Source organism: Narcine bancroftii, chromosome 14, assembly GCF_036971445.1.
Source record: "Narcine bancroftii isolate sNarBan1 chromosome 14, sNarBan1.hap1, whole genome shotgun sequence".
In the NCBI taxonomy this organism is placed as follows: Eukaryota; Metazoa; Chordata; class Chondrichthyes; order Torpediniformes; family Narcinidae; genus Narcine; species Narcine bancroftii.
In genome coordinates, this window is record NC_091482.1 from 66,003,979 (window position 1) to 66,031,552 (window position 27,574).

At 39.3% G+C, this 27,574-nt stretch overlaps 2 protein-coding genes across 2 annotated transcripts; both read left to right on the forward strand.

Moving 5' to 3' along the window:
* The first annotated feature begins 3,621 nt into the window (after positions 1–3,621).
* Positions 3,622–8,088, forward strand: LOC138749395 (transmembrane emp24 domain-containing protein 3-like). Its single transcript, XM_069910667.1, has 3 exons — positions 3,622–3,993; positions 6,253–6,492; positions 7,715–8,088. The coding sequence occupies exons 1-3, from the start codon at positions 3,637–3,639 to the stop codon at positions 7,931–7,933; spliced, it is 816 nt and encodes a 271-aa protein (XP_069766768.1). The 5' UTR covers positions 3,622–3,636; the 3' UTR covers positions 7,934–8,088.
* Positions 8,089–12,015: 3,927 nt separating this feature from the next.
* LOC138749355 (putative uncharacterized protein FLJ46204) lies at positions 12,016–27,257 on the forward strand (the record flags this gene model as incomplete). Its single annotated transcript, XM_069910564.1, has 6 exons — positions 12,016–12,079; positions 21,865–21,964; positions 22,715–22,794; positions 23,165–23,424; positions 26,085–26,243; positions 27,216–27,257. Coding segments are annotated over exons 1-6 (705 nt in total), but the record flags the coding sequence as incomplete, so codon positions are not given.
* Positions 27,258–27,574: the final 317 nt, after the last annotated feature.

A 27,574-nucleotide genomic window follows, 5' to 3' on the forward strand; every position in this document is an offset into this window, starting at 1 on the left:
AGAAGATGGAGTCCCTTGGCTTTTTAAAAAAGTGTTTCAAGCCCAACCTTACACATTATTTTATGTTTGTAAGACAGGACAATGGGAAAGGGTCCCGGGATCCAGCAGAGGATAAAAGTTTACCTCCAAACTTCAAAGCCGGTGATCGAAATTGCGGACACAATAATTTGTCTTTAATTGGTTTCAGATAAAGCAAAACCTGTGCAGCCATTCTGTATGCCATAAGGAGTCAAAATAGAGATAAGTATTGCAAGGGGGCAGTTAGCAAATTGATAATGTCCTGCTTTTCAATGAGATAGTGGCTGGTCCATCACCTATCATCTGCCCTTTGGTATATCAAAATCTCTCAATCTTGGTACTCAGACAAAGATCAGGATTCCAGAACTTGCTATGCTTCTAGTCAAACTCTAACAGTACAGTTACAATGGCAGCTCTCTGACAATGCTCCAAATTGCTCAGATGTGTACTGCTCAAAAAAAATCCAATCTGGCTCATTTATACCGACATAATCGACCATTTTCACACATAAGCATGATGAAAGCTGTTTTCAACAGTGCTGTAAATGGCACCTTAGTTACCACTAAACGGCTCATGGGGAGTCAGTTTAGGTTGTGCTAGAACCAGTTCACTCCAGGATGCCTTGCAACCTTGGAGCAAAACTTTGGCTCCCAGTGGTGAGATGAGAGTACTGTTATTAAGGCAGCATCCCAAAGGGGAAAAGAGGCGAGGTTCCTTCTTCACAAGGTTCAAATGGAACAGCTGCGTAACAGAGGACTCTCTGGTCTATGGGATGCTCCCATGGATGGTCTCAGAGACAGGTATCCAGTGCTATGCCTGAAACTTGCTGCTTTTGCAGTACAAGTTGTCTGTAAGTAAATGCTGTTTTCACTCCTAGCTGTAGGAGTACATTGAAGCAAAGGTCTTGTTGCCTCTAGCCATTGAAGGCATAGTTTAAGGTGAGAGGGGAAAGCGTTAAATAGATCTGAGAGGCATTGTCGTCACACAGAAGATGGTGGGTACGTAAGGCGAAGTGATAGAAGCTGGAACAACTGCAACATTCAAAAGATATTTAGACGGGGATTTAGAGGGATGTAAGCTGAATGTACTTAAATGGAACTACCTCCTGAAGGAACTCAATAGGTCAGGCAGCATTAATGAGAGAGAAATGGGTGACATTTCAAGCCAAAGTGCCTCAATCGAGCATCTTTTTCTTTTCCTCCAAGTTGAAACAGAGGTAACAGTCTCTATGTTGTAAGTCAGCAATAAAACACAGTTAGCATAGTGGTTAGTGCAACGCTGTGACAGCGCCAATGACCGGAGTTTGAATCCGACGCTGTCTGTAAGAAATCTGTGTGAGTTTCCTCTGGGTCCTCCCGCCCTTCAAAATGTACAGACTTTGTAGGTTAATTGGGGTATGTGGGCAGCATGTGCTCGTGAGCCATATGTCTATTTGTCTAAATTTAAAATAAAGATTTTCAATACTACCTCTTCCCCTCCCTTCCCCCCCCCCCCCCACAACCCCCAGTCTGTGTATCTGCCATTCACATGAAGAGCATACATCTACATTTTCCCTCCATATAAAGCATTAAACCAGCTCCTGTGGATTTATAGGTTAGTTCTAAGCTAATGAGCATAAACTGAAATCCTCACTTCAAACAGAAGTTCCTGCAAATCCTGCATCAGTAGCTGTACAGGACAGAACAGTTCTCAGCTTCTAATTACACACTTCCCCTCCACAACCCTTTCTCTCATCCACCCACCTCCCCCGTGTAATGAAACTAATATATTTTAACACTGAAAACATTGAGTGGGTCTGGGGTGATGTGCCAACATAGAACCATATAACAATTACAGCACAGAAACAAGCTATTTTGGCCCTTCTAGTCCGCACCGAACTAAGTCCTCTCCTCTAGTCCCACCTACCTACACCCTGCCCATCACCCTCCATTCCCCTCCCATCCATACACCTATCCAATTTTTCCTTAAATGATAAAATGGACCCTGCCACCACTACTTCTCCCAGAAGCTCATTCCACACGGTCACCACTCTCTGAGTGAAGAAGTCCCCCCTCATGTTACTTCTAAACTTTTGCCCCTTAACTCTTAACTCATGTCCTCTTGTTTCAATCTCTCCTATATACATTATCTATCCCCCTAATAATCTTAAATACCTCCATCAAGTCCTCTCTCAGCCTTCTACGCTCCAAAGAATAGAGACCTAATTTGCTCAATCTTCTCTTGTATTCCAGATGCTGAAACCCAGGTAACATTTTTGTAAATCTTCTCTGCACTCTCTCTACCTTGTTGATACCCTTCCTATCATTCGGTGACCAGAACTGCACATAGTACTCTAAATGTTGCCTCACCAATGCCTTGTACAGTCTCAACATCACTTCCCAACTCCTGTATTCTATGCATTAATTTATAAAGGCCCGCAGGCTAAAAGCCTTCAACATCTTTCGATTCTCAACAAGCTCTGGAAATCTCAGAGAGGTGGTAGATGTTCCAAGACAAGGGAATTAATTGAACAGTTATCCAAAATATTTAATTATTTAAGAGTTCCACCCTCTGTGCTTTTAAGAAAAAGATGCTTTAATTTTATTTTAGCAGCATCTTTATAATTGAGGATGATTTATTTCCACCCCCTCCCAATTGAGCTCAATATATGGTCAAGGGTGACAGGGGCATTGGGTGGGTTGTTTCTGAGATGCTCTGGCCAACCTGCCACTTACCCAGGGTGTCTGGTTTTCCCCAATGCATGATCTGGTTGTTCCAGCCTGGGTGTGAAGGCTTAGTTTGTTGAGTAGGTTTACATCGGTCGGCCAAGGGCCTGTACTCTGTTCTATCCAATGCCTCATTCTAGTCAGAAGTCTCATAAAATACTTTGATAGTATTGAGAAAAAATAGCAGGATAAATTCTTATGGTCGAGTGTTTTTTGAATGTTTTGTGATGTTTCCAGTGCCTCCCATTTTTACCAGTACTATAAAAGAGAGTGGAAAGTACCTTGGAGCTCACTGAACTTGGGACCCATTGTGAACCTACATCTCCTTGCTTGTCAGGAAGGCACAAAAGCAACTGCACTTCCTGAGAAGACTGAGGCGGGCAAGGCTCCCGGCCGCCAGCTTCTCCAGGACTCTATCGAGAGCGTCCAGGCCGGCTGCATCACTATGTGGTACGGTTGCTGCACAGAAATGGATCAGAGGTCAAGCCACGGGACCATAAGAGCGGCAGAGAGGATCACAGGGGTCTCCCTCCCCCCCCATCGATGTGATCTACCGGGATCTTTGCCCGAAGAGGGTGAGCGAAATCATCCAGGAGCCCTTCCACCCCACACACAGCATCTTCCAGCCGGCTCCTGTGGGGGAAGAGATCCAGGAGGATCAGAACCAGCCCCACCAGGCTGAGGAACAGCTTCTTCCCAGGGGCAGGGAGAATCTTGAACGACCAAAGGAACAGCTCACACTGACCTGATGAAACAATATTTCTTTGCAGAGATGAAAACTTGCCCTGCATGTGTGTGCGTGTGTGATGCCTGGTTGTGTGTCTGCCTGTTTTGCCCCCGAGGACCGGAGCTATTTCATCAGGGTGCAATCAGACGACAATAATGAGAAAGAGGTGGAAGTAAACGAGCAGGCATGCGATGGGCCGAACGGTTGTTAGCTGAAGCCGTGGCATTCTCCGGCCGGGGGAATGGGTGGAGAGCGGAGGGGTTCCCACGCGTGCTGGTGCCCTGGTGGGAGGAGCCCGTCCTCTTCGGCGCCACGTTTGGGGACACGCCCCGCCCGCTGAGCCGGGGAATCCAGCGCTGGCCGCGGCGCCTGCTGCAGGTTCCTCCCGGCGCGATGGCCACTCCGCGTGCCTTGCTGCTTCTGCTGCTGCCCTGCTGGTCGTGCCAAGCCTTCGTCCGCCTTGTCTTCGAACTGGCTGACAAGGATGTTCAGTGTTTCTTCGAAGAGATGGAGAAGGGCTCCGACTACACCTTCCTGTTCAAGGTGAGCTCCAGACTTGGCCGAGTCGGACCAGGGGCGTCAGGAGCTCCGGGACCATCGGGATGGCAGCTCCGGCCAGCAGCCGTGGGCAGTTCAGCTGGGAGCCCCAGCCAGACCATCTCTCCCCATGGCTGCTGCCCGGTCCGCTGAGCTGTGTGTGTGTGTGTGTGTAGGGGGGGGGGGGGGGTTCATTTGTGTAGCGCCACTTTCAAGGAGGCTGCATTGAAACAACCCGGCGCTGGAATCGGGAGGGTCTCCCCCTCCCAGTACTGGCCGGTCCTGCCCGGCTTTAACACCGGGCGCTGCAGGAGATGGACAACGTGGCGACTCTCTGCCTGCCCTAAGGTCGACAAGAGTTCGGAAATGTCATGTCTGTTAAAAGCAGTCACAATAATAGAACCTGAACAGGAATAGGCCGTTCGGCCCATCAATGCTGCTCCACATTCAGTAAGATCAGGGCTGATCTGATGATGGGCTCATCCCCACCCACCTGCCTTTTCCCCATATCCCTCAATTCCCCTACTATGTCAAAATCCGTCCAATCTTGTCTCAGATATATTCAATGGACAGCAAATTCCATAGATCACCACCCGCTGGGAACAGCGGTTCCTCTTCATCTACTGCCCTGAATCTTCAGGCTATGTTCTCTAGTTCTGGTCTCCCCCACCAATGGAAACAACTTGCCTACTTCAATCTCACCTGTGCCTTTCATAACTTTATTTTCATAATGTTTATATAAGGTCCCCTCTCATTCTTCTAAATTCAAGACACCAATCTCTCCTCATAGGCCACCCCCTCATCTCTGGAATCAACCTAGTGAACCCCCTCTGCACCGCCTCCAAAGCCAGTACGTTCCTCCTCCTGTAAGGAGACCAGAACTGCGCCCAGTTCTCCAGATGCGGCCTCACCGTGCACGTACGCTGGGTATGAGTTGAGAAGCTTCTCCTCCAATCTTCTAGACTCCTGAGACCACAGTTGGCCTACGACCAAACCACTGACCTTCAGGTTGAGTAAAAATGTCAAAGCAGTTGATGAGGCATCTTTAATAGCTGACTGACATCAGTTCCGCATTGAAGGGTAGGGGTTGCCTCACCCTCCTCGCCTTGCTTGCTTTGCAATGCACCGCGAAGCATTTCTGTGGAGCGATCCAGTAAAAGTAACAGAAGACAGTCTGGTTTCCATTGGCCCCCTGCCCAGGAACTCAACGGCACAAGGACAGCTTCTTCCCTACTGCCATCAGATTCTGGATGAATGTTTGCTCTGTGACGCTGCCACGGAACACCGAATTTTGTGACTTGTTCATGACAATAAATTCTGATTCTGATTCTGAATTAAAAGGAGATGGAAGGGAGGAGAATTGTAATGAGAGTGTTGTCCTATTGCGAGAGACAGTGTGAGTTGGTGTTCCTTGGATGGAGGAATGAGGGGCGACATTACTCAAACAGCCCTGAATTCTGACAAACTGGTCTTTAATGTTAGCTTTGGACCTACCCAATTATTGATGCTTCCAATCTATTCCTGCTTAATAACGTCAAATCCTGCCTAATAATGTCAAATCCTATCAAATTAGGCCCCTAAAGAGGTTGACGTTCCTTTAGATTTCAGATTTATTGTCAGAGAACATGCATGACATCACATACAACCCTGAGATTCTTTTTTCAGCGGATGAGGCAGAATGACCACTTATTGGTGGTGTGAAAGAAACTGTGTTCAACATACACATGTAAACAAATAAAGAAAGGTAAACAAACTGACTGTGCAATACAGGGAGGATAAAAACTATAAAATGCAAGCATCTTTAAATGAGTCCCTCCCTGAGTTTGGAGGGATAGCAGCTGTTCCTGAACCTGGTGGTATGTGTCTTGTGGCACCTTTACCTCTTCCCTGATGGCAGCAATGAGAACAGAGCATGTGCTGGGTGGTGTGGATCCTTGATGACTGCTGCTGCTCTCCGACAGCAGTGTTCCCTATAGGTGCTTCCACCAGTGGGAGAATCATATACAAGAGGATAGCTACAAAATAAGGGGTTGGTCATTTAAAGCTGAGATATGCAGAGATTTCTTCTCCCACAAGGTGGTGAATCTCTGGAATTCTCTCTCCCCAAGAATGCTGATGAGATACATTAAGTATTGGTCGTATGATAAGGACTTAGTCTTTTGCTGCATGAGGTTTGAATATCTGCTTTAGAATGATGCTACTTACACCTTCCAGCAGATCCTAGTTGGATGTATTGATGAAGTTCAACATCATTGTTCTCTTCAGGTAGTTGGAGGTGGTCACTACGATGTGGATTGCTTCATTGAAGATCCGAAAGGACAAATGATATACAGAAAGCACAAGATACACAAAGAAGACTTCCACAAGAAAGCCGAGCTGTCAGGGGACTACAAGTTCTGCTTTGGCAACCAGTTCTCCTCCTTCACCCACAAAGTGGTCTTCTTCCACCTACAGGTTGACAAAATGTCTCCAGTTGTCCCCGGCAAGACTTCTCCCCTCACCCAGGTCAGTTGGCCATGAAAATTTCACCCAGTGGGATCCGTAGAAGTGAATGGTGTTGAAACATAAAACAGGCCCTTCGACCACCTGCATCTGTGCCAATTACAATCTCCAAATCAAACTAAAACTCTTCCTATTACCCTTGGCAGATGTCCCTCCATATCCTTCATATTAGAACATACAGCATGGTACATTACAGCACAGTACAGGCCCTTCGGCCTTCAATGTTGTGCCAAACCATATATCTAAAAAAATATACTAAACCCACCCTACTCTGGGTGGGTAAATCCACATTTCCTCCATCCATGTACCTGTCTAAGAGTCTCTTAAATCTCCCTAATGTCCCAGCCTCCACCACCATCTCATGCAAGGCATTCCAGGCACCCACAACACTCTGCGTAAAAAAACTTACCCCTGATATCTCCCCTAAACTTTGTGCACACATCCTCTGGTGTTTGCTGATCCTGCCCTGGGAAACAGGTGCTGGCTGTCCACCCTATCTATGCCTCTCATAATCTTCTAGACCTTGAGCAAGTCTCCTCTCATCCTGTGACACTCCAAAGAGAATAGTCCCAGCTCTGCTAGTCACGTGTCTATTTTGATCCATGTTAAATGCTACGATTTGATCTGCTCACCACCACATTCCAGACACTCAACACTTGCTGTGTAAAAAAAAAAAAAAAATCCTTTTAACTTTCTCCCCCTCGATTTAAATGTGTGCCCTATGGCGTATGATACTTTGACTTTTGCCATGGGGAAGATGCTGATTTTATAAACCAGCATCAGGGCACCCCTCAGCCTCCAACGCTCTGGAGAAAGCAACCGGGTTTGTCCAATCTCTCCCCAGAACTCATACCCTCTAAAGCAGGCAGCATCCTCATAAACCTCTCTCTGCCCGTTCCAAAGCCCTCGCATCCTTCCTGTAACGGAGCGACCGAGTGTTGTACACAGAAACATTGCAACTTGCTGCCTAGTGTTTGCATTTGTCCTTGCCTGGTGGTGAGTTTAAGTCCCACCTTCTTCGCACAGAAGGAGGTGGTTATATATGGAACGAGCCATAGGAGGAAGTGGTGGGTGCGGGGGGACAGGTGCGTGGATAGGACAGGTGATGTGGGCGGATCACAGGCAAATAGGACAAGCTTGGGGTAGACTACATGGACAAGAATGGCTGAAGAGCCTGCTTCCATTTCAGTAGACATCCTGATGCTTTTTTTGTTTAATTCTTTAGCTGGAATCTTCCTGCAACAACATCCATCGTGCTCTGAAAAAGGTGGCCAGCCTGCAGTCACAACAACGTCTGTATGCTCTCGTCGACTGGCTGCATGCCAGCAGTATTAACACCCACATTAGTTACTGGGCGGCGAGTGAGACCATCATCCTCTTCCTGGTCACCGTTGGACAGGTGATTGTCCTGAAGAAGTTGTTCACTGAGAGGAAGGCAATCTAGTACCAGACACCCATTGTCTGCTCCATCCCGGCCGGTTGCCTGTGCTGTGTTACAGCAGACTGTCCCAATGTTTGGCCTCAATGGGAAAATGAATGAGGGGAAGTGACTCCCAGTCAACTAAAAATTGGAAAGGGATTAAAGTCTATTTTGCTGCATCTCATGGTCCTCACTTACAATGTTTTTACAATTTAGAGAATCAGAATTGTAACAGACCCTTTTGGCCCGTGGCGTCCAAATACACCAATGTGGCTGTAGTGCACATCGAAAGAACCAAAGACTTGTTGATCCAAACCAAGGTTTTTATTAACTAAAAGACTGGAGCATATCACAAGTAGGTCGACCAGTCCAGAATGACCTGGTCTGGCTAGGAGCAATCTTTTAAGACCTGCCAGTAGGTGGTGCTACACTCTCAGTCAATCACAGTCATCCTACACGACCATCTGTACATATGTACATATACACATTGGTGATAGAATCTGTTCTATCACAATGGCCAAATAACTGAACCCTGTTTTGTTTTTTTTTTGGATGGTGGGAGGGAACCAGAGTCACCCGGAGAAAACCAACACAGACACAGGAAGAACGTACAAACTCCTGACAGACAGCGCTGAATTTGAACCTGCCTTCCTGGCACTGTAGTAGTGTGGTGCTCAGCATGCCATCCACAGTATCTCAGCTTTTCTCAAAAATTTATTAATAATGCAGTATTGGCAATTATTACTCTGTGCTTTAACAACAGCAGACTGGAGCAGAGATGTGTTGCAGTCTCCGGATGATGAGTTACGTTGTGACCTGTCTTCATTCAGGCTTTCTCGTGCTTCGAGAATGAGAAATGGGCCACTTGGTCCAGGAAACTCATTGCTCTGCCCCCTGACTTTCCTCACTGCTATTCTTTGTTGCTTCCCGATGGCAGGATGGAGACACAAGATACTCCACTTCAAAGATGGTTTTATTGAGCACTTTCACTCAGTTTGCTGCAACCATGGGGCCAACCATTTTAATTCCACACCCATTCCCTTGCTGACACGTCTGGTCCTTGGCATCATGCACTGGCAAACCGTCTACCCGCAAATTGGAGGTACAGCACCTGATGTTCCATCTGGGCATTTGCCAACCAGATAGTAACATTGACTTCTCCAGTTTCTGTCAGGCTCCTCCCATCTCTCTCTCCCCCCATCTTTCTGTGAATTTCCTCCAGGTGCCCACCTCCTTTCCTCTCAAATCACAGAGCTATCCCCTCACTCTATTTTCTCAGCTTTTTCCTCTTCTGCCCTCCCACCCATATCCAACCTCATAAATTTTTTAATATTAAATTATAAATTGAGTCATACAGCATGGTAACAGGCCATTTCAGCCCATGAGTCCGGGCCACCCAGTTTACACCCCCAGCACGTTTTCAACAGTGGGGGAAAACTGAAGCCCCCAGAGAAAACCCACACAGACACGGGGAGAACGAACAAACTCCTTACAGACAGCATGGGATTTGAACCCCGCTCCCGATCACTAGCGCTATAAGGGCGTTGTGCTAACCATTACACCAACCGTGCCTCCCTGCTACGCCACTTCTTGCCTATGGCCCTGTGCTCCACCTCCCCATCGCCTCTCCTCCCCCTATCATTATTCAGGCACCTTCCTGAGTTTTGCTCATACCTTGACGAATGGGTCAGGCCCAAAATGTTGGTTACCATAGATGACCTGCTGAGTTTCTCCAGCATTTAGGTCCTATTGTACTAGAATCACAGCATCTGCAGACTTTTCTGCTGAACTCTACCTTTGCAAGGATTTTTTTTTCATGGCACATAGTCTGAATTCCCTTTCTTAGATGAATCTGATGTTCCTGTTTTATTTTACTGTTTAACATGAACTCAGGTTCAACTTTAAGCTCACCCTTGCGGTCTTCCCTGTTGATGAGCAGTGGGCCCTTAAAAGCTGTCCTTTAGTTTAAAAGATGTAGAATACATCTTTTATTGCCAGTCAGGCAGAATGAGGAGGACCAGAGTTCTGCACTCTTGCTGGAGTAAAATTAAAGCAACTTCATATTGCTGGCGAGCCTTTGGACTTGGGTGCAGTACTAGCAATGTCCACTTGATGGGGCTTTCAGACTGCAGATCGCCTTTAAACTTTCCTATTACACACCATTTTTAAGATATAAAAAATTTGTGTGATATCATGTCATTTTTTTATATCTACTTCAAACATACGTCATTATGGAACTAAGGGCTAAATTCAATAAAAGTTAATGTTTATCCAACTCCTACGTGATACAGCAAATATGAAATTATCTTTGTGTTCAGTTGCCCTATCAAAATCTCCAATTTCTTTTCAAGAAGCAAACATTTTTATAAAAATTTGTTGTTCACTGTTCCCAGATTAGAATCCTTCTCTGAAGATGTTTGATGATTAAAGCAGGCTTGGTTTTGTGGACTTGTACAAGGAGCAGCTCAGCGGATAACCCACCATCAAGCTCCCTTTTCCATAATCCAACTGCACGTTCCCATCAGCCCCCGCCCCCCATTCTACCTCTCATCTGGGGCATCTTCCACAGGCAGATTAATGTACCAATATTGACTGGGATGTATCAGAGGCTTCAGTGGGACAGAATTTGTAGAGTGGATCCAAGATGGTTTCTTGAAACAGTATATAAACGCTCCAATCAGGGAAGGGGGCCCAACTTGACCTTGTTTTGTGAGGAAAGCCATGCCAGGTGATTGGTGTTTCCATGGCAGAGAATTTTGGGACTAGTGATCATAGCTCGTCATGCTTACAAATAGTTATGGATCTTAAAGAAAAGAACATTGGGGAAAGGCAACCTATAATATTATTAGGCAGGATCTGGGGAAGAATGGATTGGGAGGGAGCATTAATAATCAGGTAGGTCCACAGCTAACTTGAGGGATTCAATTAAAGACACAGAGAAATGCTGGAGGAACTCGGCTGGTCTCGCAGTATCCAGAGGAGGTTGAGATATATTACCGACATTTTGCGCCTGAGCTCTTCTTCAAGGTATAAGCAAAGAACAGGAAGGTGTCAGAATAAAGACTGGGAGGGGGAGGAGTTCAGACCAACAAACGATGTTAATTGGATAAGATAAGAGGAAAGGTGAGAGAGAATTGGTTTTGGTTCTGTGAAAGGGGAAGGAGAGGGAGAGACTGAACTGGGGGGAAAGGCGAAAGGGGGAAGAAGAGTGGGGGGGGATGTTTAACAGAAACTGGAGAAGTCGATATTAATGCCATCTGGTTGGAGGGTGCTGACAGAAGATGAGGTGTTATTCCTCCAATTTGCAGGTGGTCTCAGTCTGGCAGCGCATGAGACCATGGACAGATGTGTCAGCGTGGGATGGGGAGTTGAAAAGGGTGGACACTGGGAGATCCACACTATTGCGGCAGGCGTTGTGAGACTGACCGACTTCCTGCAGCCGTTCTGTGTGTGTCTTACTACAATCATAGCGTCAGCAGACTTTCATGTTTCACCCCTGGATTCAATTAAAGACCAGCTGGTTAGAATTCAGGACTATTATGTTCTATGGAGGAAGAAAGACAAGGATGATAAGGTTCAGAAATGATGAGAGACGGGGCGGCAGGGTTAGTGTGGTTATCACAACGCTGTTACAGCACCTGCGATTGAGGCCGGAGTTGGAATCCCTGCTGTCTGTAAGGATTTTGTACGTTCTCTGTGAATTTTCCCCAGGGGCTCCAGTTTCCTCCCACCATTCAAAAAAATGTACCAGGGTTTGTAGATCAATCAAGTGTAAATTGGCCAGCCTGGGCTGGTGGACCGAAAGGGCCTCTTAGCATTCTGTAAAAAGGAAATGTATTAATTGAAATCATAGGTAAGATTTAACCCTTTGGATTCCATGTCCCTGCTTTCAGGGACGAGCAAGTGCATATACTCCGTGTCTGTTTTCCGTGACTGGTTTTATACCCAAACATCAACTGGTTGATACTGGAGTTCGTACTGTAGTTTATCCAGGGACCCGGTCTGGAGTGTGTAATATACAATCATGGGTTAAAAATGGCCAGAGTCCAAAGGGTTAAGAAACTGAAATGGGACAGGGCCATTGGAAACTGGAATGTACTCTAAACATGGAATCCCTTGAGTATTTTATTTACACAGAGAGTGCCTGGAATCCACTGCTGGTACAAAATGGTAAGGGTGATGGGAGCAGATGTGGTTGTAATGTTTAAGGGGCATTTAGACACACATGGACAGGCAGGGAGTTGATCAAGGTTGGCACAGACATGGTGGAGCGAAGAGCCTGTTCCCTTATGATTGGAGCCTGTTCCAATCATATGTACACACACTGTCATATACACACACACTCATATATGCACACACTCATATATACAAACTCATACACACATATACACTCATATACACACACACTCACACATACATACAAACACTCATATATACACACACACTCATACACACACACTCATATATAAACACGCACTCTTATACAAACATACACACTCATATACACACATACACAGTTGTATACAAACACATACACACACTTATACATACATACAAACATTCATATATACACACAAACACTATATACACATACACTCATATATACACACAAACACTCATATATAAACACACACTCATACACACACAGACTCATATACACACACAATTATATACACACACTCATATATGCCCACACACATTTATATACACACTCATATCCACACACACCCATATATACACACACATTCATATACACACACACTCTCATACATACACTCATATACACACTCACTCATATGCACAAACAATTATATACACACACTCATACACACACTCTTATATACACACATGCATTCATATACACTCTCATATGTACACACCCTCATATATATATACACACATGCACTCTTATACACACACACTCATATACACACATATACACTCATATATACATACACACACTCATATACACACACAAACACTCATATATAAACACACACTCATACACACATTCATATACACACACACTCATATACACACTCACTCATATACACAAGCAATTATATACACACACTCATGCACACATACACACACTCATACACACACTCACTTATACACACACTCATATACACAGATACACACTCATATATACACACATACGCACACTCACTCACACATAAATACAAACACTCATATGTACACACAATCTCTTATACACATGCACACTCATATATATGCACATACACACTCATATACACACACATACACTCATATATACACACTCACTCACGCATACATACAAACAATCATATATATACACAAACACCCATATATACACACACTATCTTATGCACACACACTCATATACACACATACACACTCATATACACACACTCACTCACACATAATACAAACATTCATATATACACACACACTCATAAACACACATACTTATATACACAAGCAATTATATGCACACACTCATACACACACACTCATATATACACGCACACATTCATATACATACTCATATGCACACACAATCATATATACACACACACACTCATACAAACACACTCATATATACATACACACAAACTCTAATACACACACTTATAGACACACACACACTATATACACACATACACACTCATATACACATATATACACACACTCATACATACATAACACTCATAAATACACAAATACACTCATATATACACACAAACATGCATATAGACACACACTCATATATACGCACACTCATATACACACATACACACATTCACTCACACATACATACAAACACTCATATACACACACATTCACATATATATATACACACACACTCATATACACACACACATATACACACGCACTCTTATACACACACTCTCTTATATACACACACTCCTATACATACATACTCACTCATTTACAAACATACACACTCAAATACATAGATAGACACACTCAATCACACATACATACAAACATTCATATATATACACTTTATATACACACACACTTATATATACACACAATCATATATACAAACACTCGCTTATACACACACATACTCATATACACATATACACACTTATATACACATACACACTCATATACACACATACACTCATATATGCACACACATACACTCATACATACACACACTTATATACACACACACGCTCATATATACACACATTCATATACACACATACACACTCATATACACACATATATATACACACTCACTCACAAATACATTACACTCATAAATACACAAATACACTCATATATACACACAAACACGCATATAGACACACACTCATATATACACACACTCATATACACACACTCATTCACACATAAATACACACACTCATATATACACACATACACACACACTCTTATACACACACTCCCTTATATACACACACTCCTATACATACATACTCACTCATTTACACACATTCATATATGCACAGACACTAACACTCATGGAAACACACACACTCAAAAACACACATACACACTCATATGCACACATATACACTCATATACACACACATACACATACACACACACTCACACATACATACAAACTCTCATTTATACACACAAACACTCATATATTCACACAAACACTCAAATATACACACACACTCATATACACACACACTCATATATAAACACACACTCTTATACACACATACACACTCATATGCACACATACACAGTCATATACAAACACATACACACACTTATTCATACATTCATACAAACTCTCATATATACACACATACACACACTCACTTACACATAAATGCAAACACTCATATATACACACAAACACTATATACACACACTCATATATGCACACACATTCATATATACACACATACACTCAGATATGTCCACACATACACTCATATATACATACACACACTCATATACATGCATACACACTCATATACACACACATACATCAACTCACTCACACATACATACAAACAATCATATATATACACACACACTCATATATACACACAATCATACACACACACCCATATATACACACACAATCATATACACACACTCTCATACACACACATACTCATATATATACACACACACTCATATACACACTCACTCATATTCACAAACAATTATATACACACACTCTCTTATATACACACACGCATTCATATACACTCTCATATGTACACACCCTAATATATATACACACACACACTCTTATACACACACAATCATATACACACATATACACCCATAAATACACACATACAGATTCATATACATGCACATACACTCATATATGTGCACAAATACACTCATATATACATACACACACTCATATACATACACACACTCATATGCACACATACACACATAAAGACACTCACTCATATATACACACAAACACACATATATAAACACACACTCATACACACACATTTATATATACACACAGACTCATATACACACACGATTATATACACACACGCATTTATATACATACTCATATGCACACACACTCATATATACACACAAACGCATATATACACACAATCTCATATATACACACAACCTCTTATACACACACATACTCATATACACACATACACACTCATATATATGCACATACACACTCATATACACACACATACACACATATATGTGCACACATACACTCATATATACATACACACACTCACACTCACTCACATATACATACAAACACTCATATATAAACACACACTCATACTCATACACTCATATATACACACAGACACATATACACACAGACTCATATACACACACAATTATATACACACACTCATACACACACTCTTATATACACACACACACATTCATATACACTCTCATATGTACACACCCTCATATATATACACACACACACTCATATACACACATACACACACACTCATATACACACATACACACTCATATATACACACATACACATTCATATACATGCACATACCCTCATATATGTGCACACATACACTCATATATACATACACACACTCATATACACACATACACATGTACAGACACTCACTCACTCATATATTCATACAAACCCACATATATACACACAAACACTCATATATAAACACAGACTCATACACACACATTCATATATACACACAGACTCATACATACACGATTATATACACACACGCGCATTTATATACACACTCATATGCACACACACTCATATATACACACAAACACTCATATATATACCCATATATACACACACATTCATATACACACAAACTCTCATACACACACACTCTCATATACACACTCACTCATATACACAAGCAATTATATACACACACTCATACACACACTCATACACACACTCATTATACATACACACATTCATATACACACTCATATGCACACACCCTCATATATATACACACACACTCACACACACACACTCATACACACACACACACTCATATATACACACATACGCACATTCACTCACACATAAATACAAACACTCATATGTACACACAATCTCTTATACACATACACACTCATATATATGCACATACACACTCATATACACACACATATACTCATATACACACATAAACACTCATGCACACACATACACAAACTAACTCATACATACATACAAACACACATATATACCCACAAACACTCTATATACACACACACTCTCATATACACACATACTCACTCATTTTCAAACATACACACTCATATACACACACATACACACACTCACTCACACATACATACAAACAAACAATCATATGTACACACAAACACTCATATATACATACAAACACTCACTCATATACACAAAAAATTATATACACACACTCACACACACTCTTATATACACACATGCATTCATATAGACTCTCATATGTACACACCCTCATATATATATATATACACACACACAAACACTCTTATACACACACACTCATATACACACATACACACACACTCATATACACACATACACACTCATATATACACACATACACATTCATATACATGCACATACCCTCATATATGTGCACACATACACTCATATATACATACACACACTCATATACACACATACACATGTACAGACACTCACTCACTCATATATTCATACAAACCCACATATATACACACAAACACTCATATATAAACACACACTCATACACACACATTCATATATACACACAGACTCATACATACACGATTATATACACACAGACGCATTTATATACACACTCATATGCACACACACTCATATATACACACAAACACTCATATATATACCCATATATACACACACATTCATATACACACAAACTCTCATACACACACACACTCATATACACACTCACTCATATACACAAGCAATTATATACACACACTCATACGCACACTCATACACACACTCATTATACATACACACATTCATATACACACTCATATGCACACACCCTCATATATATACACACACACTCACACACACTCATACACACACACACACTCATATATACACACATACGCACATTCACTCACACATAAATACAAACACTCATATGTACACACAATCTCTTATAAACATACACACTCATATATATGCACATACACACTCATATACACACATAAACACTCATGCACACACATACACAAACTAACTCATACATACATACAAACACACATATATACCCACAAACACTCTATATACACACACACTCTCATATACACACATACTCACTCATTTACAAACATACACACTCATATACACACACATACACACACTCACTCACACATACACACAAACAATCATATATACACTCAGACACTCATATATACACACACTCTCTTATGCACAAACACTCATATACACACATACACACTCATATACACACACATACAAACACTCACTCACACATACACACAAACAATCATATATACACTCAGACACTCATATATACACACACTCTCTTATGCACAAACACTCATATACACACATACACACTCATATACACACACATACAGACACTCACTCACACATACATACAAACAAACAATCATATGTACACACAAACGCTCATATATACATACAAACACTCACTCATATACACAAACAATTATATACACACACTCACACACACTCTTATATACACACATGCATTCATATACACTCTCATATGTACACACCCTCATATATATATATATATACACACACACACAAACACTCTTATACACACACACTCATATACACACATACGCACACTCACTTACACATAAATACAAACACTCATATGTACACACAACCTCTTATACACATACAAACTCAAATATATACACATACACACTCATATACACACATACACTCATATATGCACACACATACACTCATATACACACATACACACTCATACACACAAACAATCATATATACACACAAACACTCATATATGCACACACTATCCTATGCACACACACTCATATACACACATACACACTCATATACACACATATACACACACTCACTCACACATAATACAAACATTCATATATACACACACTCATATACACACACAAAACTTATATACACAAGCAATTATATGCACACACTCATACACACACACTCATATATACACACACACTCATATATACACGCACACATTCATATACATACTCATATGCACACACAATCATATATACACACACACTTATACAAACACACTCATATATACATACACACAAACACTAATACACACACTTATAGACATACACACACTATATACACACATACACACTCATATACAGACATATATACACAAACTCATACATACATAACACTCATAAATACACAAATACACTCATATATACACACAAACATGCATATAGACATGCACTCATATATACACACACTCATGTACACACATACACACACTCACTCACACATACATACAAACACTCATATACACACACATTCACATATATATATATACACACACATTCATATACACACACATATACACACACTCATATACACACACACATATACACACACTCTTATACACACACTCTCTTATATACACACACTCTTATACATACATACTCACTCATTTACAAACATACAAACTCAAATACATAGATAGACACACTCACTCACACATACATACAAACATTCATATATATATATACACAATCACTTTATATACACACACTTATATATACACACAATCATATATACAAACACTCGCTTATACACACACATACTCATATACACGAATACACACTTATATACACATACACACTCATATACACACATACACTCATATATGCACACACATACAATCATACATACACACACTTATATACACACACTCATATATACACACATTCATATACACACATACACACATATATACACACTCACTCACAAATACATAACACTCATAAATACACAAATACACTCATATATACACACAAACATGCGTACAGACACACACTATTATATACACACACTCATATAGACACACACTCATATACACACATACACACTCATATATATGCACACATACACTCATATATACATACATACACTCACACTCACTCACATATACATGCAAACACTCATATATACACACAATCATTCATATATATATATATACACTCACTCATATATAGAAACAATCATATATACACACACTCTCATATATACACACATGCTGATATACACACAGTCATATATACACACACTCTTATACACACACACTCATATACACACATACACACTCATATACACACACATACACGCACTCACTCACACATACATACAAACATTCATATATACACACAACCTCTTATACACACACATACTCATATACACACATACACACTCATATATATGCACATACACACTCATATACACACACATACACACATATATGTGCACACATACACTCATATATACATACACACACTCACACTCACTCACATATACATACAAACACTCATATATAAACACACACTCATACTCATACACTCATATATACACACAGACACATATACACACAGACTCATATACACACACAATTATATACACACAGTCATATACAAACACATACACACACTTACTCATACATTCATACAAATACTCATATATACACACATACACACACTCACTTACACATAAATACATACACTCATATATACACACAAACACTATATACACACACTCATATATGCACACACATTCATATATACACACATACACTCAGATATGTGCACACATACACTCATATATACATACGCACACTCATATACATGCATACACACTCATATACACACACATACATCAACTCACTCACACATACATACAAACAATCATATATATACACACACACTCATATACACACACAATCATATACACACACTCTCATACACACACATACTCATATATATACACACACACTCATATACACACTCACTCATATTCACAAACAATTATATACACACACTCACTTATATACACACACGCATTCATATACACTCTCATATGTACACACCCTCATATATATACACACACACACTCTTATACACACACACTCATATACACACATATACACCCATATATACACACATACACATTCATATACATGCACATACCCTCATATATGTGCACACATACACTCATATATACATACACACACTCATATACACACATACACTTATACACACACTCCCTTATATACACACACTCCTATACATACATACTCACTCATTTACATACACTCATATATGCACAGACACTCATATATACACACGTTCATATATATATATATATATATATATATATACACACACACACTCATATACACACACACTCATATGCACACACACTCTTATACACACACATACTCATATACACACATACACACTCATATATACGCACATACACACACATTCACTCATATATGTGCACACATACACTCATGTACACACACATTCATATACACACAAACTCTTACACACACACTCATATATGCACACACACTCATATACACAAGCAATTATATACACACACTCATATGCACACTCATACACACACTCAATATACACACACGCTTTCATATACGTACTCATATGCACACACCCTCATATATACACCAACACACTTATGCACACACACTCATATACACAGATACACACTCATATATACACACATACGCACACTCACTCATATATACATACAAACACACATATATACCCACAAACACTCTATATACACACACACTCTCATATACACACATACTCATTTACAAACATACACGCTCATATATACACACATACGCACACTCACTCACACATAAATACAAACACTCATATGTACATACAATCTCTTATACACATACACACTCATATATATGCACATACACACTCATATACACACACATGCACTCATATACATGCACATATTCATATACATAGTCATATGCACACACAAACATATACACACACACTCATACAAACACACTCATATATACATACACACAAACTCTAATACACACACTTATATACACACACTATATACGCACATACTCACTCATATACACACAGTCAAACACACATAACACTCATAAATACACAAGTACACTCATATATACACACAAACACACATATAGACACACACTCATATACACACATACACACTCATATACACACAAATACACACACTCACTAACACATACATACAAACACTGATATACACACACATTCATATACACACACACTCTTATACACACTCTCTTATATACATACACTCCTATACATACATACTCACTCATTTACAAACATATATACACTCATATATACACACATACACACATATACAGACACATACACTCATATATGCACACACATTCACTCATATATACACTCACACTCATATACACTCATACACACTCATATACACACACATACACACACTCACTCATATATACAAACACTCATATATATACACACACACTCTATATACACACACTCATATATACAAACATTCATATTTATACACACACTCTATATACACACACTCATATACACACATACTCTCTCATTTACAAACATACACACTCATATACATTGATACACACACTCACTCACACATACATGTAAACATTCATATATGCACATAAACATTCATACATATACATACACACTCATATATACACACAGTAATATATACACACAATCCTATACACATATACTCATGTACACACAATCACACACATATACACACATACATGCTCATGTACAAACACATACACACACTCACTCACACATACATACAAACACTGATATATACACACACTCATATACACACATTCATATATACACACACACTCATATACACACACTCTCTTAAACACGCACACTCATACACACATACACACTCATATGCACACATATACACACTCACTCACACATACATACAAACTCTTATATACACACACACTCATATACACACACTCTTATATACACACACTCAAATATACACACACTCATGCACACACACTCATGTATATAGATATATATATATATATACACACACACATTCATATACCTTCTCATATACACACACACTCATATACAGAATCAATTATATACACACTCTTATATACACATATGCACTCATATACACACTCATATGCACACACGCTCATATACACACACACTCATATACACACACATACACACACACACTCACACATACATACAAACACTTATATCTACACACAAACACTCACATATACACACACACTCATATATACACACACTTATTTACACACATTCATATACACACATACACACTCATATATACACACATACACACAAACACTTATATCTACACACAAACACTCACAAATACACACACACACTTATATATACACACACTCATTTACACACACATTCATTTTCACGCCTACAAACTCATATACACACATACACACTCATATACACACACATACACACACTCACACATACATACAATCATATATACACACAACCACTCATATGTATATACACACACTCTCATATACACACATACACAGTGATATATACACACAAACACTCATTTATATATACACACACATTCTTATATACACACTAACACTCACATATACACACACACACTCATATATACACACACTCATTTACACACACATTCATATACACACATACACACTCATATACACACACATACACACACACACTCACACATACATACAAACACATATCTACACACAAACACTCACATATACACACACACTCATATATACACACACACACTCACACATACATACAAACACTTATATCTACACACAAACACTCACATATACACACACACACTCATATATACACACACTCATTTACACACACATTCATATACACACATACACACTCATATATACACACATACACACAAACACTTACACCTACATACAAACACTCATTTATACACACAAACTCTCATATGCACAAACACTCATATATGCACACATTCATATACACACATACACACTCATATACACACATACACACACACATACACACCCTCACACATACATACAATCATATATACACACAACCACTCATATGTATATACCCACACTCTCATATACACACATACACTCAGTGATATATACACACAAACACTCATTTATATATACACACACACTCTCATATACACACATTCACTCATATATACACACACGCATTCATATGCACACTCATATGCACACACAATCATATATAAACACACACTCGTATACCCACAACCATATACACTCATACTCATATACATAAATGTATTCATATATACACACATACACAAACTCACTCACACATACATTACACTCACACATAAATACACACATACACTCATATACACACACACTCATATAGACACATGCACTCATATATACCACACTCTCTTATACACACACATACTCATATACACACATACACATGCATATATACACACATACACACTCATATACACACACATACACACACTCATATATACACACACTCTCTTATACACACTCACTCACACATACACACATATTCACACATACATAACACTCTAATAAATACACATATACACTCATATATACACACTAACTCATATACACACATTCATCTATAAACACACTCACTTATACACACACCAACTCATATGCACACACACTCTTATATACACACACACATTCATATACACACAAATACACTCATATATGCACACATTCACATTCATATATACACACACTCATATAGACACATACACACTCATATACACAGACCTACATACACACTCACTCACACATACACACAGACACTCATATATACACACACACACTCATATATAAACACACACTCTTATACACACATACACACTCATATACACACATAAACAGTCATATACAAACACATACACACACTTACTCGTACATTCAAACAAACACTCATATATACACACATACGCACACTCACTTACACATAAATACAAACACTCATATATACACACAAACACTCATATGCATGCATACACACTCATATACACACACATACAGACACTCACTCACACATACATACAAACAATCATACATACACACACACTATCTTATGCACACACACTCATATGCACACATACACACTCATATACACACATATACACACACTCACTCACACATAATACAAACATTCATATATACACACACACTCATATACACACACACACTTATATACACAAGCAATTATATGCACACACTCATACACAGACACACACTCATATATACACACACTCATATACACACTCACTCATATACACAAGAAATTATATACACGCACTCATACGCACACTCATACACACAATCATTATACACACACGCGTTCATATACACACTCATATGCACACACCCTCATATATATACACACACACTCACTCATACATACATACAAACACTCATATATACCCACAAATACTCTATATACACACACACTCTCATATACACACATACTCACTCATTTATAAACATACACACTCATAAACACACACATACGCACACTCACTCACACATACACACAAACAATCATATATACACACAGAGACTCATATATACACACACACACACTCATATATAAACACACACTCTTATACACACATACACACTCATATACACACATAAACAGTCATATACAAACACATACACACACTTACTCGTACATTCATACAAACACTCATATATACACACATACGCACACTCACTTACACATAAATACAAACACTCATATATACACACAAACACACATATGCATGCATACACACTCATATACACACACATACAGACACTCACTCACACATACATACAAACAATCATATATACACACACACTCATATATACACACTCTCATACATACACACACACACTCATATATAGACACACACTCATATACACACTCACTCATATACACAAACAATTATATACACACACTCATACACACACTCTTATATACACACACACATTCATATACACTCTCATATGTACACACCCTCATATATACACACACACACACACTCTTATACACACACACTCATATACACACATACACACTCATATATACACACATACACATTCATATACACGCACATACCCTCATATATGTGCACACATACACTCATATATACATACACACACTCATATACACACATACACATGTACAGACACTCACTCATATATTCATACAAACCCTCATATATACACACAAACACTCATATATAAACACACACTCATACACACACATTCATATATACACACAGACTCATACATACACGATTATATACACACACACGCATTTATATACACACTCATATGCACACACACTCATATATACACACAAATGCTCATATACACACAAACATTCATATATACACACAAACACTCATATATATATATACCCCTATATACACACACATTCATATACACACAAACTCTCATACACACACACACTCATATACACATTCACTCATATACACAAGCAATTATATACACACACTCATACGCACACTCATACACACACTCATTATTCACACACGCATTCATATACACACTCATATGCACACACCCTCATATATATACACACACACTCATACACACACACACATACACACACACACACTCATATATACACACATACACACACTCACTCACACATAAATACAAACACTCATATGTACACACAATCTCTTATACACATACACACTCATATATATGCACATACACACTCATATACACACATACACTCATATATGCACACACATACACTCATATACACACATACACACACTCACTCACACATACACACAAACAATCATATATACACACAAACACTCATATATACACACACTATCCTATGCACACACACTCATATACACACATACACACTCATATACACACATATACACACACTCACTCACACATAATACAAACATTCATATATACACACACACTCATATACACACACACACTTATATACACAAGCAATTATATGCACACACTCATACACACACACTCATATATACACACACACATTCATATACATACTCATATGCACACACAATCATATATACACACACACTCATACAAACACACTCATATATACATACACACAAACTCTAATACACACACTTATAGACACACACAAACTATATACACACATACACACTCATATACAGACATATATACACAAACTCATACATACATAACACTCATAAATACACAAATACACTCATATATACACACAAACACGCATATAGACACGCACACATATATACACACACTCATATACACACATACACACACTCACTCACATATACATACAAACACTCATATACACACACATTCACATATATATATATACACACACATTCATATACACACACATATACACACACTCATATACACACACACATACACACACACACACACTTATACACACACTCTCTTATATACACACACTCCTATACATACATACTCACTCATTTACAAACATACACACTCAAATACATAGATAGACACACTCACTCACACATACATACAAACATTCATATATATACACAATCACTTTATATACACACACACTTATATATACACACACAATCATATATACATACACTCGCTTATACACACACATACACATATACACGAATACACACTTATATACACATACACACTCATATACACACATACACTCATATATGCACACACATACACTCATACATACACACACTTATATACACACACACTCACATATACACACATTCATATACACACATACACACATATATACACACTCACTCACAAATACATAACACTCATAAATACACAAATACACTCATATATACACACAAACATGCGTACAGACACACACTCATATATACACACACTCATAAACACACACACTCATATATGTGCACACATACACTCATATATACATACACACACTCACACTCACTCACATATACATGCAAACACTCATATATAC

What these genes read in the sequence shown, in the direction of transcription:
- LOC138749395 (XM_069910667.1), top strand. Translation starts at nt 3,637, where the DNA reads ATGCGATGGGCCGAACGGTTGTTAGCTGAAGCCGTGGCATTCTCCGGC. An exon ending in ACTACACCTTCCTGTTCAAG is followed by an intron (nt 3,994 to 6,252) that starts GTGAGCTCCAGA and finishes TGTTCTCTTCAG; the next exon opens with GTAGTTGGAGGTGGTCACTA. An exon ending in AGACTTCTCCCCTCACCCAG is followed by an intron (nt 6,493 to 7,714) that starts GTCAGTTGGCCA and finishes TTAATTCTTTAG; the next exon opens with CTGGAATCTTCCTGCAACAA.